This window comes from Sander vitreus, chromosome 4 (genome assembly GCF_031162955.1).
Source record: "Sander vitreus isolate 19-12246 chromosome 4, sanVit1, whole genome shotgun sequence".
Taxonomy (NCBI): Eukaryota; Metazoa; Chordata; class Actinopteri; order Perciformes; family Percidae; genus Sander; species Sander vitreus.
In genome coordinates this window covers 32,207,706-32,222,616 of record NC_135858.1, presented here as the reverse complement: position 1 = coordinate 32,222,616, position 14,911 = coordinate 32,207,706, and the positions used below count along the sequence as shown (strand labels likewise).

At 44.9% G+C, this 14,911-nt stretch overlaps 1 protein-coding gene and 1 pseudogene across 1 annotated transcript; both read left to right on the top strand.

Annotated features, from left to right (window-relative positions):
• Positions 1-318: 318 nt before the first annotated feature.
• Positions 319-2,930, top strand: LOC144516346 (transcriptional repressor scratch 1-like). The gene is made up of 2 exons (XM_078247572.1): positions 319-475; positions 2,119-2,930. Exons 1-2 carry the CDS (start codon positions 319-321, stop codon positions 2,928-2,930), a joined length of 969 nt encoding a protein of 322 aa, XP_078103698.1.
• Positions 2,931-7,535: 4,605 nt separating this feature from the next.
• LOC144516123 (uncharacterized) lies at positions 7,536-9,132 on the top strand (annotated as a pseudogene).
• The last annotated feature ends 5,779 nt before the right edge of the window (positions 9,133-14,911 follow it).

Genomic DNA, 14,911 nt, shown 5'->3' with positions numbered 1-14,911 from the left:
GCCCCACATATAAAAGGCTGCAGTAGTGCTGAGCTCAGCTAGTCCAGCCGTCTCTCTCTCTCTCTCTGTTTCTGTCTTATTCTCCATCCTCCCTGTCCTCTGATTTCTCTCTCTGCTGCTTTCACTACATTCTCTTTCTCTTTCCCTCTGGCTTTAAACCTTTTTTTTCTTCAATTCTCCTGCTGTTTGGCCTGTTCAAGAAGGCCGCCTGGAAGCTCAGTACATTTCTGCTCTTTTCTTTTTTTTTTTAATCACCAGCCTGTTCACATTTTTCTATGAGGCTCTACCATCAGTTTTTTTTTTTATCACGGAAAGAAGATGCCACGTTCCTTTTTGGTGAAGCAGCCGAAGGTTCACGATTTCTCATCTTCTAACTACTACCATCAGCAGCAGCAGCACTGGGACGACTCTTACACTGTGACACATGCCATCACAGAGTCTGCGACCAACTTGGCGGTGCGTTTGAGTGAAAATGGTAAGTGTCTCTCTGAGTTGTGTTTTCAACTTTTTGTGTATTTCTGCTGCAGTAGCTATTGATTTCTTTATTTGGAGATGATCCATATGGTCTGTCGCACATTAACATCAACAACAACATAAACACCATTCATGCAATGGTGTTTATGTTGTTGTCTTTGCTACCTAATCGCTCTTGAAAATCCCAAAACAACCCACAGGCATCGCTCGCCCCCCTTCCGTATGCCTAAGGACTTTTGTTTTCCAACTCTGCGGATGCTAAATAGTATTCAGGTCACGCTGGCTCAATCTGCTTAATACTCAAACCAGATGACACAGCAGACTTTGGCTTTAATACTATTGTATATGAATGATGAGATATACGCGTACACGTGCATTAGGCACAACATCTGATGCAAGCCTTTGTCAGGTCCAACTAGAAAGAAGGAAAAAAATACTGGGGAGAAAGCAGATAGCCACATGGGACTGTGTTGTCCTTAGATGGTGCAGTTGCCCTTGAGTCTCTCCTCTCATCATCCACCCCCCCTCGTTCATCTCTCCATCTGATCCTGCAGGATGTTAGATAGCCACAGGGAGTAGGATTGCAGCAACACAATCCATATGTGGAGCAGGGAGAGGTGATGGAACAGGGTTTTTAGAAGATGGGTATTGACTGGAAAATAGAGAGTGCTGCAGGTAATTCAATAAAGTGCAACATGAGCAGTACATTGGCAGACAGTAGATTTTCATCCAAGGGATTTCTACAGAAGATGGATGTGAGAACAACCCTGCAATACAAACAATATGGTGTGGGTGTGTGTGTGTGTGTGTGTTTGCCTTTGAGAAACATCCAAAGAAATGTATGCTTTGAGTGGATTCAGCCACCCCTCCCACTACCCCCTTCACCAGCCTCACAGATCTTGTATTCAAGTTGAATCATTTGTCCCCCAGATTTAGGATGCCAGCTGTCTGCTTCCCTTTGTGTTCCAGTGTGTATGTGTGTGTGTGTGTGTGTGTGTGTGTGTGTGTGTGTTGGGGGGAGTGGGCTCAATATACCATTGACTGCTGTCAAGATCAGACCCCACTGCCCCAAAGCCCTCCCTTCTCTCTTTGCCAAATCGCAGCCCCCACCTGTCACTCAATCTCCCCCTTACCATACTCATGAACACTCTCAAAAACACCACAGATGGGGAATGATCTGATTAAAATGATTTAGTGATTGAGGGGATTTCACTGCTGAGACGCTCTGTTTTGATCACCCCCCCCCTCCTCTCACAGATTTAAATGTGCTACTGCTGCGAGGCAGCGACAGGTGGATCGATCAGGAGCCAAACTATTGCTCTACTGACAATGTCAGCACATTGTGTATAACTCGTATTCAGCCACAATGTGCCTTTCACCCCCCCCGCATGACAGCACTTGTTGGAGCCAGTAAAGGTAGGCTATTGATTGGGGCAGAACTGTGCACCACTCATTAATATTTCATTCCCAAAGCTTGCTGAACCTTGCACTTACAAATAGCTTCCTGTATAGCTTTCGTATTGATTAGACGTTTGGGTAAGAGGGCACTTTTCATCAGAGGTTATTGAGATTATGAAGATGTTCCATGTATTCCAATAAAAACATTTTTTTATCCTATTATTAATTGTCTTTTTACTTTCCCAGGCTACATCCACGATTACATCATCCCCTCAGTGTTGCAGAGCACAAAGGAGCCAGGTCATGAGCAGGACGGGCTCTCCTCAATGCCCCTGTACTCCCCAGGTGGCAGCGGCGGGGAAGAGTTCACCGACCACGACATGGAGCATCCGGACAGTCCCGTTTCTAGTGGCACAGTCGAGTCAGACAGTAGCAGCCCTGAGTTGGAGGCGTGCGGCATCAACACCTTCCTCATCTCTGACGGCCGCTCCCACCGTAGGCCAAACCAGAGGTGTCCGCGCAAGGGAAGCAGCCAATCGGACAGCAGTGAGGGTGTCGGCTCGGCAGACTGCAGCCCCACCAAAGAGAAATCCAAAGGGCGCCACATGTGCAGCGAGTGTGGCAAGTCTTACGCCACGTCTTCCAATCTGAGCAGACACAAACAGACGCACCGCAGTCTGGACAGCCAACAGGCAAGGAAGTGTCCCACCTGCCACAAGGTGTATGTGTCCATGCCAGCACTGGCCATGCACATGTTGACCCATGACCTGAAGCACGAGTGCACGGTGTGTGGCAAAGCCTTCAGTCGACCCTGGCTCCTGCAGGGTCACATGAGGTCCCACACCGGGGAGAAACCGTTCGCCTGTGCCCACTGTGGCAAAGCCTTCGCTGACCGCTCCAACCTGCGCGCCCACATGCAGACGCACTCGGCCTTCAAGCACTACTCCTGCAAACGCTGCCACAAAAGCTTTGCACTCAAGTCATACTTGAACAAGCACTACGAGTCAGCCTGCTTCAAAGGGCACCAACCAGAGGACGACAGCAGCTCTGAGGACTGATTGGGAAATATTTATCTTTTTCATTTCTATTTATATACTTTTTAATAGTTCCTACAACAAAGTGGGAAAAAGCTTGCCACTTCTCAGGCTTGTCACATGCATGCATCATAATCCTGCCTTTTGATATAAGCAATAACCTCACTTGAAATTATTCAGGAATTATGTATGAAATTCATAAAAATCTCAGTGTTGATCACAAATATACAATATTTATATTGTTTTTTATCAATTGAATTGCAATAATTTACATGCCAGTATTATTTTATATGATGCATTTTACCTCACACATATCTTATTTAAAAATGTATTTCTGTATTTATTAATTTATTTTAACTATTTATTTGCCCATTTTGAAGATAATTTATTTATTATTGGTTGATGTATTTGTGAATTTAACATGGATTTATTGGAAGCCATGTATTGGATTTGTTGAAAACAAACGCCAATATATATTCTGACAATATTTCTCTGTCTGATCAATTTGGTGATGACAATAAAACTGAAATAAATGAAAAAATAAATAATTACTAAAACTCCCTCCCTCATGCCTGAATACATGCAAAGATGAAACACACCTACATTTTAACACATTACATTTAAATATTCAACCAGTTAAGTCAGCCTTACTTCTAGAAGTTCTTTTTCTTTCTTTTTTTTATCTTCTTAAGACTACATGAAAAAGCAAGTAAACTTTTTATATACTTCATGTTTTTTTCAGCCTCCTTATAACTTTCAGGGTGTGTTGTTTTTAAATGTTTGAAGAGGTTAAAGGTGAAATATGTAACACTGACAGCTAGCGTTTAAAATAGTTACTGCAGTCCAAATTCAAAATACTGGAGAGAGTCGTCTTCCCCGTCCCCTCCTCCCCAGACTCGAAGTTCACGGAGGTTGCCAGGTGAGAGGGCAGCATCCAACAATGTTGCTAGAGCTATCGCCGTTGATCCCTTTAGTTTGTTTGTTGCTTCCATGGCTGTACTACAGCTGTAGCGCCCTAGGTTTGCGTTTTTACAGACCAACTGGCAACCCAGCCTGGCTGTCAAAATGGCAGTTGATACCAACACACAGCTTTTTCAGCTTAGCATGTTTCCTTAATATCTGATGGCATATTGTGGTCATTTTTTGATTTAATACAGTAAATTTATTACATATTGCACCTTTTTTTAATTTATTTTTTCTTTAATGTGCCATCTAGGCACCAAACATACAGCGTATCATAACATAACATGACAAGGGGAGGGTTTGTGCATTAAATAAAACGGCATTTAACATAAGCACATCATACATAAAGTTATAAAGATGCTGCTCGAAAATAGGGAAAAAACATTTTTGCAATCTATATGAAGTCAGGTCTTACACATAGCTAAGCCATTTTGACCAGTTCTCTTCAAGCAATCTCAGTTTGGTTATGTAGTTTGAATGTAATTCTCTCCATAACATATATATTATAAATTATATCAGTCCACTCATTTATTGTTGGTTTGTCTTTCTTGAGCCATTTTCTGGACAAAGCCTTTTTACACCCCACTAACAACACACTCAAAAGGTATTTGTCTCGCTTTGCATATTCAAGACCATCCAGATCACACAGGTACATGACTTTGAAATCTAGAAACATTTTCCTTTTATAAACAGCCTCCAGAACCCCAAGAGCCTCTCTCCAAAATGGAACCACACAAGGGGCAGCTCCAAAAAATATGAAAATGATTTGCTAAAGTATTCCCACAGGACTTCCAACAGGCAGTCTGATTTGAATAGTAGGTCTTTTGTGCCGGAGAACAAAAGAATCGAGTCGCGTTTTTCCAACTGAATTCCCTCCAGGAGAGGGAGCTTGTCACTGACCACTGCTGTCTGCAGGTCCTGTCCCATTCCTCTTGTGAGATTGTAAAGCCTCCCTCTGCTTCCCATCTTTCCTTAATTTCCAAAGTATGATCACCTTTAAGGTTTTGAAGAGCTGAGTATAGTTTGGATATTATCTTTTGGAGGGGGGCATTCTCGTAGGCTCTTTGAAAAATGTTAAGACTTTCATCGAGGCAACATTCCTTGGGAATTTCTTGCTCGTAAAATCCCTGATTTGAAAATATCTAAAGAGGTCCTGGTTCTGCAGTCCAAATTTTTCTTTCAGGTCCTGGAAACTTAGAACTTTACCCTGATCTAAGAGTGTGCAATATGCTGTAAGTCCATTTTCTGTCCAAGTTTTGAACCTTGTGTCATAGTTATTTGGTACAAAATCTGGATCATATGCAAACCATTTAAACCTTCAATTTCTCTCCTCAATTGATACTTTTTAAGTATTTCACTCCATGCTGTCAAAGAGCCAATTATACATGGGTTGTTGGGGTCCAAGAGGTGATTAGTTAATGAAGGATCTCCAATCAAACTCTTAACCAGTATTCCCTCTCCCAGAGCCATTTCTATTTCTTTCCATTTCGATCTGTAATTTCGAATACACCATCACCACCATGGCCGAATTTGAGCTGCTCTATAATAATTTCTCAAACAGGGGAGGGCTAGTCCCCCTTTCTCTTTTGGTAGTTGTGAGTTTTATATTTTATTCTTGGTCTCTTCCCTGTCCATATAAATCTGGAAAGAATTTTATCCCACTCTCTAAAATACGATTCTGGTTTCTCTATTGGTATCGAGTGAAATAAATTTAAGAGTCTTGGTAGAATGTTCATTTTAACCGAATCTATACGAGAACTGATATTGAGATAAGGGATCAAGTTCCATATCTGTTATGAGTTCTTTTTTGAGAGAGCCATAGTTCATTTCTTCTAGTTTTGATATGTCTAAAGGTAGGATAATTCCTAGATATTTTATAGAATTTTTGTCCCAGTCTAGATGGTACCTGGAGCGAAGACATTGAGGGGGATCAAAATGGAAACTAAGAACCTGAGTTTTTTTCTTATTTAATTTATATCCTGAGTATGACCCATATTCATCTAAAACAGACATCAATGCTGGCAGAGATTCCGTTGGGTTTGAAAGACTAACAAGCACGTCATCTGCGAACAGGGCCAGTTTTTGTTCACCTGCTGCCATATTGATACCCGTGATCTTGTTGTTTTGTCTAGTCCATTGTGCCAGTGGCTCAATAAAGATTGCAAATAGAATTGGACTTAGGGGGCAGCCCTGTCTTGTTGATCTCTGTAGAAAAAATGAGTGTGAGTTCTCCGTTAATTTTTAGCTTAGCTGATGGTTTATCGTAAAGGGCTTTTAATGTAAATGTAATTGGACAGTAGTTATATAGCGCTTTTCTAGTCTTAACTACTACTCAAAGCGCTTTTACATATTACAGGAACCATTCACCATTCACACACTGTGGCCGAGGCTGCCGTACAAGGTGCCACCTGCTCATCAGATAAACATTCACACACATTTACAATCCAATGGCGCAGCATCGGGGGCAACTCGGGGTTCAGTGTCTTGGAGGACACTTTGACATGGGACTGCAGGGATCTTTTGGATCTTCCCCCACTCATGCCTCGCCCTTTGGAGTTTTCACGCTAAAGTTTTCGAGTTTGGGGGTGTTTTTGATAACGTCTGAAACGGAGAAAATGACTATGCGTCTATCTCGTGCATGGCTCTGGCCAGAAGTGTTCACATATTGCACCTTTAATTACTCGTGTTGCTGCTGTGTGCCACTTTCTTGTCACAAAAAGTGCACCTTGCTGTATTTTTTAACTACAGGTGAAAAGTAGCACCACACCATGTTACCTTTCTGCTATTCTCTGCCGTTCTTTTCTCCACTGTTTTTTTTTCTCCGCCTTTTTCTCCACACTTCTTTCTCCGCTGTTGTTTCTTAGCCATTCTCTCGCTTGTGTTTGATGTGGAAGTGGGCGGGAGTGCCATGGATGCACAGTGCACACTAGATTCTGTCACATAGGTTTCTACAGTCATGTAGATGGCGGTTTTGGCACAAACATTATACAAAAGCGTTTGGATGTGATACAGCGACCCACGTTTTGTGTAATGTAATTTTTATTAACGATATTTAAAAACACTGAACAACATATCAAAAGTGTTAGTGTTCTCCTTATCCTGAAATACACTTTATATAGGAGTGTAAGTTGAAGTATATATGGGATTTATTGTATTTTTTTACCATGGTATCGAATTTGGTTTTGAGAAATATGGAGTTTCACTGGTATTGGTATCAATTAAAAAAATTCTGGTATTCAATTCAATTTTATTTATAGTGTCAAATCATAACATAAGTTATCTTGGGACACTTTACACCCAATGAACCCAGTATACAACACTGATGATGTGTCTGAGTTGCACCAGAGGTGTACAGTTTGGATGACAACCATGAAGAGTATGGAGACTGCTAGAGAGACAGCTGGCAACTGGGAAGACAGTAACCGGGGCAGCAAGGGCCAGCAACCCAGACTGCAGCTTCCGTGAGGATGTACCCATAAACAAGCTACGAAAACCCCTAATGAACCATACCCCCAGGGGTGCCCAAGAGGGGGAAAGAATGAGCACCCCAACAGGACGGACACACAGGCAACGACCAATGCTAATGGGGAAACGACAACGAGTGCCATTTACGTATGTGGCAAAGTCTGCAAGAACTGGCATGGCCTGAAGATCCACCAGGCCAAAATGAAATGCTTGACGGGGAAGCAGGTGGTGCAACGCACAGGTCCAGTACCTGGTGAGACGCAGGAGGAGCCCGGGCCAGAGTCACCCCACAGCAACCAGAACCCTATTCTTTACAAGATCAAGAACCTCATACTGCACTATTACAATTCTTTCAGTTTGAGTCACCTCTGGAGCGGAAACATCTGCATTTCATCGGTTTGAGAAGGGCATTATCACTGGATGCATTTCCGTGGTATTGTTTGCCTTGGCGATGAATATGCTGATGAAGTCAGCAGATGTGGATAGCAGAGGCCCACTCACGAAGTCAGGCGTATGGCAGCCCCCCATCAGAGCATTTATGGATTATCTGATGGTTGCCATAACATCGGTTCCGAGGTGCAGATGGATCCTCCGAGGCCATCTCATCAATTGGGACTTCAAGCCAGCCAAGTCCAAGTCCCTGGTGGTGAAGAAAGGGAAGGTTACAGACCAGTTCCGCTTCTCACTAAGAGACATCCAGATACTATCTGTTGGAGAAAAGCCAGTCAAGAGTCTGGGCAAGATCTACAACTGCACCCTGAAGGACACTGCAGCACTCCAGACAACCACCAACCAGTTGCGAACGTGGCTGACGGCTGTGGACAAGTCAGGACTGCCAGGTAAATATAAAGCCTGGATCTACCAGCACGACATCCTGCCCTGACTGCTCTGGCCACTGCTGGTCTATGACGTGCCAATTACCATCGTTGAATGCAAGAGGAAAGTCAGCTGTTCCCTGCGGAAGTGGCTAGGCCTACCACGAAGCCTCAGTGACATAGCCTTGTACGGGAGGAAGAACAAGCTGAAACTGCCCTTCAGCAGTCCTATGGAAGAGTTTATGGTAACCCGAGCAAGAGAGGTGCTACTGTACAGAGACTCCAGTGACGTCAAGGTCTCCTTGGCAGGCATAGAGGTCAGAACCGGTAGGAATTGGAAGGCCCAAGAGGCAGTAGACCAGGCTGAGTCACGGCTGCGACACAGTGAGTTGGTGGGGGCAGTGGCCTCTGGACGGGCAGTACTTGGGAGCATTCCAAGACCTCGCTTCAACAAGGCCCAGGAAATATAAAGGCAGCAGCTAATCCAAGATGAGGTCCGAGCTGGGTTGGAAGAAGCCCACTGCAGTAGGACAGTAGGGATGCGGCAGCAGGGGGCATGGACCCGATGGGAGCAGGTGGCAGACCAGAAGATATCGTGGACAGAATTGTGAAAGTCTGAGCCACACTGGATCAAATTCTTGGTTCAGTCTGTCTATGACATCCTCCCCAGTCCATCCAACCTCTTCTGCTGGGGCCTGGCAGACACACCACTGTGCCCACTCTGCCAGAGCGGAGGTTCATTGGAGCACATCTTGAGCTGTTGCCCTCTTGGGTGCCCTCTGGGAGATGGGCGCTACCGTTGGCGCCACGACCAAGTGCTGAGGGTCATTGCAGAGATCATCAGCACTGGGATTGCACAATTGCCTTTGTTAACGCCGGGGAGAAGCCCAGTGCAATCACATCGAGGTTGGGTGCAGAGGATTCATTGGCCAGTCACTTATCAGGGCACTCAAGATGCTTGGAGTGAAGGGACTGCACATTAGGAATGCCGTCAAGAACATCACGGCCGCCGCCAAAAAGGCGTCAAGATGGCTGTGGATCAAGCGGGGCGATCCATGGATCATACAAGCTACTCAGACACAAGCCAGGGCCTGATGTGTATCACCTCCACCTCCCCCACCTCAACAGGGTCCTGGGCCCCCCCACCAATGCCCTCCTTAAAAGGTCCCCCCCCTCCACCTCCACCCCCCTCCCACCTCAGTGATGACTTTCTCCATCCACGAGAGGGACGTCAACAGACTCTTTAGGAGTCAGAACCCCAGGAAAGCTGCTGGACCGGATGCTGTCTCCCCATCAAGCTTGAAGCACTGCGCTGATCAGCTGTCTCCAGTGTTCAGACATTTTCAACACCTCACTTTGAGAAATGTCACGTGCCAGCCTGTTTCAATACCTCAACCATTATCCTTGTCCCCAAGAAGCCAAGGACCACAGGACTTAACGACTACAGACCCGTCGCCCTGACCTCTGTGGTTATGAAGTCCTTTGAGTGCCTTGTGCTTTCACACCTCAAAGCCATCACTGACCCCCTCCTGGACCCCCTGCAGTTTGCCTACAGAACCAATAGGTCTGTAGACAATGCAGTCAATTTGGCCCTCCACTACATCCTCCGGCACCTGGACTCCGCAGGAACCTACGCCAGGATCCTGTTTGTGGACTTCAGCTCTGCCTTTAACACCATCATCCCGGCTCTGCTCCAGGAGAAACTCCCCCATCTTGGTGTGCCTGACTCCACCTGCAGGTGGATCACTGACTTCCTGTCTGACAGGAAGCAGCATGTGAAGCTGGGGAAACACGTGTCCGACTCACAGACCATCAGCACCGTATCGCCCCAGAATACCATACCTACTGTGAAGCATGGGGGTGGAAACATCATGCTTTGGGGCTGTTTTTCTGCAAAGGGACCAGGACGACTGATCCGTGTAAAGGAAAGAATGAATGGGGCCATGTATCGTGAGATTTTGAGTGAAAACCTCCTTCCATCAGCAAGGGCATTGAAGATGAAACGTGGCTGGGTCTTTTAGCATGACAATGATCCCAAACACACCGCCCGGGCAACGAAGAAGTGGCTTCGTAAGACACATTTCAAGGTCCTGGAGTGGCCTAGCCAGTCTCCAGATCTCAACCCCATAGAAAATCTTTGGAGGGAGTTGAAAGTCTGTGTTGCCCAGCGACAGCCCCAAAACATCACTGCTCTAGAGGAGATTTGCATGGAGGAATGGGCCAAAATACCAGCAACAGTGTGTGAAAACCTTGTGAAGACTTACAGAAAACGTTTTCTCATTTTGTCTCTCATAGTTGAAGTGTACCTATGGTGAAATTACAGGCCTCTCTCATATTTTTAAGTGGGAGAACTTGCACAATTGGTGGCTGACTAAATACTTTTTTGCCCCACTGTATATGACCGGTTGCTGACAAGCATTTAAAAGTCTATTTTTTAACATAGACTGTATAGAAAGAGTTTCTTAAGAAAAGCATTTCTTTAAACCAATCACAATCGTCTTGGGCGGCGCTAAGCTCCGAATGCAGTGACGGTGGCTCTGCAAAATAGTCTCGGGAAGGAACTTGTTTGGTGCAACATTTTCACTCTGTAAAGGAAAACGCCACATACAATATTAAATGAAGTTAACTGTTGACACAATACAGTAATGTGAGCTATTTAAATTACCTGGATACATGGTTAAACGCCATTTGCTCTTACTAGTGTGTCACCGTGTGTACTTCGTACACAGCAATCGCACCAATCGGTCCCAAAACGTCCCAGTTAGAGAGTAAATGCCATAAACATATTCTTTACAAATCTTTACAATCATTCCCTGAAAGAACCAAGCAGGCCTGCCTTGTTGCTCAATCCAAATTTTCTGGCAAACAGACATTTTTTCAAAGGCTGCCACCCTAGTCATCTCACAACCCCACTCTTGACACTATTGACGGCACCCCTTAATTCTTCCATCCTCTTAAAATAATCTGCCTGGCTATCATTAAACTTGTCTGGACCCAGCTTCTTATGCACTTATCCATCCCGCCTAAGATTGACCCATAATCTAATAATCTTGGGCTGAATGGAACCTGGGTCTCTGCAGTCAGACATAGGTTATCATGTATCCCAGTTCAAAATTCCTGGACCTTATCACAGGACCAGATAGCCCTCTGTCTTACATTTCCAGCAATTTGGTGTGTCTTTTAGACCAATTCTAAACATAATGAGGCACACCCTTGCGTGACATAGTTTTAATATTCCTACAGGTTCTGTCCCACACCTCATCATCCACTGTAATATTCAGATCCCTTTCCCATGTCTTTTGGAGGGATGTCCAGGCTCCATCCCCTAGGTTCTGCATAAGCATAGATTAATACCCAGATGTCTCATGACCTTTTCCATATTTCAACATCTTATCTAAACATTCTGGTGCCTTCGGGGCTTAAGAACTGGATCAAAAAAATTTCACCAACAGACGGCAAAGTTGAAAATATCTAAAAAATTGGGACCTAGGGATTCCAAATTGCTGTACCACATCCTCAAAGGATTTCAATATGCCACCGAAATACAGATCCCCCAGTGTGACAATTCCCTTTTCCAACCAGTCCCTCCAAAAAAAAGGAGATCTACCAATACATAACTTTGGATTTCGCCAAATACTTGATGAAGTATTTAAATATGGATCCAATTCAAACAGCCGGGCCACTTTAGTACACACAACTTTTAAGTGACAGATAATCGGATGTGTTTTTGCCTTACCATACAGTACAAACTTGGCTTGGCGATAATGGGGCAAGAACAGATTGCTCTCAGGAGGAAGTGACCAGTGGGCCAGATGCCTTTAGATTACTGTAAAACATGTACTGTTCTCTCTTAACAGCCTCGTTCAGCCTCTTGAGATCAACGCAAATGCGAGCTTTACCTGTACTCTTCTTCAGGACTGGCACCATGGGTGCACACCAGTCCGTAGGTTGTGTCACTCGCTCGATGATGCCATTTCTCTCCATCCTCTGAAGCTCCTCTTTTACCTTCTCCAGCATCGGGAGGGGTACACGCCTGCAGTATAGACAGCATATGGTTGAGCATTATCTTTAAGCTGTATTCGTACAGGTTCAGTCTTTAATGTCCCATGCTCCCCATAAGCTTGTGCATGCCCATGGCTGCTCTCGGTTTCGTCCACTCTCCTCACCAGCTTCATTTCAACAGAAAGTGGCCTGCTGAGTAGGTTGTTTACTGTACGTCCACGAATGACATATGCTTGGAGTGGGTAGTTCTTTCCTTTATGTGTCACAGTGCTCTGGATTTGTCCAATGCACTTCAGCTCCCCCTCTGGGCTAGCCAGTGGCATATCGGCAGGCTGTTTTCCGACTCGTTTCTCATGGCGTATATGAGGCTGCTCACCTGGACGGCGCCATCTTCCTTGTCGAGCTTGGTGGCGGTCCTAAACCTCACAAAACGCTGCTTGCAATCTGGCCACTCTCCCGGTTTATCAAAGGAGAAGCTTGTCGGGGGATTACATTTGACCATAGCTCCGTCCGTTCACTTCTGACACTATGTAAAATGAGAATATCGGAGGCTTAATACTCTTTTAGCCGGAGCTATCTTTTTATTGAGCACATGCAGTAGTCCGAACTATACTCACACAACCCTTGCAATAACCCGCGAGACTATGGCGAGATCTCGCTCATTCATTGTGTTACCGCAAAACCCATAGTAATGAACAGGCACATAACACATCATTATATGACACACTTCTTTGGGTTAGCTGTCAGGCCTGCCTGCCTGAGGGACTCTAGTACTTGTTGTACCCTTGGCAAGTGGCTCTCCCAATCCTGGCTCTGAATGATCACATTGTATAAATACGCAGACGCGTAAGCTTTGTGGGGTTTTAATACCTGATCGATGAGACGCTGGAAGGTGGCAGGGGCTCCACATTATCCAAATGGCATCGCTTCGTAGTGCCACAACCCTCCAGAGGTGGCGAACGCGGTCTTCTCCTTCGATGTCTCGGTCAACGGCACTTGCCAATATCCTTTAGTGAGATCTAGAGTGGTGAAAAAAAAGCATTTCCCAGGCCTTCAATAAGCTCATGTAACGGGCGTGCATTGTCTTTAACAGTTTCATATTAGGCTGGATGCACTTCCATTAACCCTTGTATGTTCTGCGTTGTGTTCTATGTTGTGCTGAGTGAAGGAAGGACCCAGGCCACAACCAGCTGCTGGTTGCTCTTTTAATGAAGGCAGAACGGTGGATTTGTCTGTACAAATCAACAGAAAAACACATAAGGCTCTGTAACATGCAGTCTCCTCCACACAGCACACAGGTCTCAAGCTCCTCCTCTCAGCTAGTCTGGCGCGCACTGCACATACATATATGACTGATAAAACTTTTAGTATTAACAGCAAAAATACTTTTAAATGAAAATGTAAAAATGAATTAAATAAATGATAGAATGCTCAATGTATTTGACAACATGAATTTCTTTTACATGCTTAATACATCCAGTGTAAACACATGTAAACACTATGCCAGATGAAATATAATGAACATTAGGGACATATCTGTACAAATCAACAGAAAAACACATAAGGCTCTGTAACATGCAGTCTCCTCCATACAACACACAGGTCTCAAGCTCCTGTTAGCAGATAAACATACAGAAAACCCTGTAGACTAGCACGTGGAAACATGTCTACTTTAAAGCTTGCTAAAAGTCTGTTTACAAGTTTTATATTCAATTGACACAATAACCGCATGTTCACAACCTAAAAACTAACATTTATACATGCATAAAACAAGGTTTGCATCGTCCAAAAACCGAAATAAATGTTTAAAAATGACGAGCAAAGTAATACATTACCTCCTCTCAGCTAGTCTGGCGCGGACTGAGAGAAGCACCTGAATGAAGGCACAAGGCCTGCGACCTCTTAAAGTGACAGTACAGGTATTAACACCTTGGTCTAAATACAACATTCAGGCATAAATATAGGCAATAAAACACATCTTAAACATATAAAAAATAATATTCATCAGGATTTGGTGACATTTCAACTGTAAAAGTCCATCCATCCATCCATCTTCATCCGCTTATCCGGGGTCGGGTCGCGGGGGTAGCAGCTCCAGCAGGGGACCCCAAACTTCCCTTTCCCAGGCCACATTAACCAGCTCCGACTGGGGGATCCCGAGGCGTTCCCAGGCCAGGTTAGAGATATGATCCCTCCACCTAGTCCTGGGTCTCCCCTGAGGCCTCCTCCCAGCTGGACGTGCCTGGAACACCTCCCTAGGGAGGCGCCCAGGGGGCATCCTTACCAGATGCCCGAACCACCTCAACTGGCTCCTTTCGACGCAAAGGAGCAGCGGCTCTACTCCGAGCTCCTCACGGATAACTGAGCTTCTCACCCTATCTCTAAGGGAGACGCCAGCTACCCTCCTGAGGAAACCCATTTCGGCCGCTTGTACCCTGGATCTTGTTCTTTCGGTCATGACCCAGCCTTCATGACCATAGGTGAGGGTAGGAACAAAAACTGACCGGTAGATTGAGAGCTTTGCCTTCTGGCTCAGCTCTCTTTTCGTCACAACGGTAAAAGTAAAGATATAATTTCAACCCGGTTACACTCATCAACTCTTGGCATGGGGTAAGCATCAAATTCCGAGACTTCATTTACTTTTCTGAAATCATTACAGAAGCGCACTGTTTTATCTGCCTTACTGACCAGAACAATGGGGCTGGACCACGCACTTCCTTACCTCCTCATCGATTATTTTCTTGTGGGTCTATGGCCTTT

Excerpts from the sequence above, each read along its gene's own strand:
- LOC144516346 (XM_078247572.1), top strand. The coding sequence starts at position 319 with ATGCCACGTTCCTTTTTGGTGAAGCAGCCGAAGGTTCACGATTTCTCA. Across the intron at positions 476-2,118 it reads GGTGCGTTTGAGTGAAAATG|GCTACATCCACGATTACATC; the intron begins GTAAGTGTCTCT and ends TTACTTTCCCAG.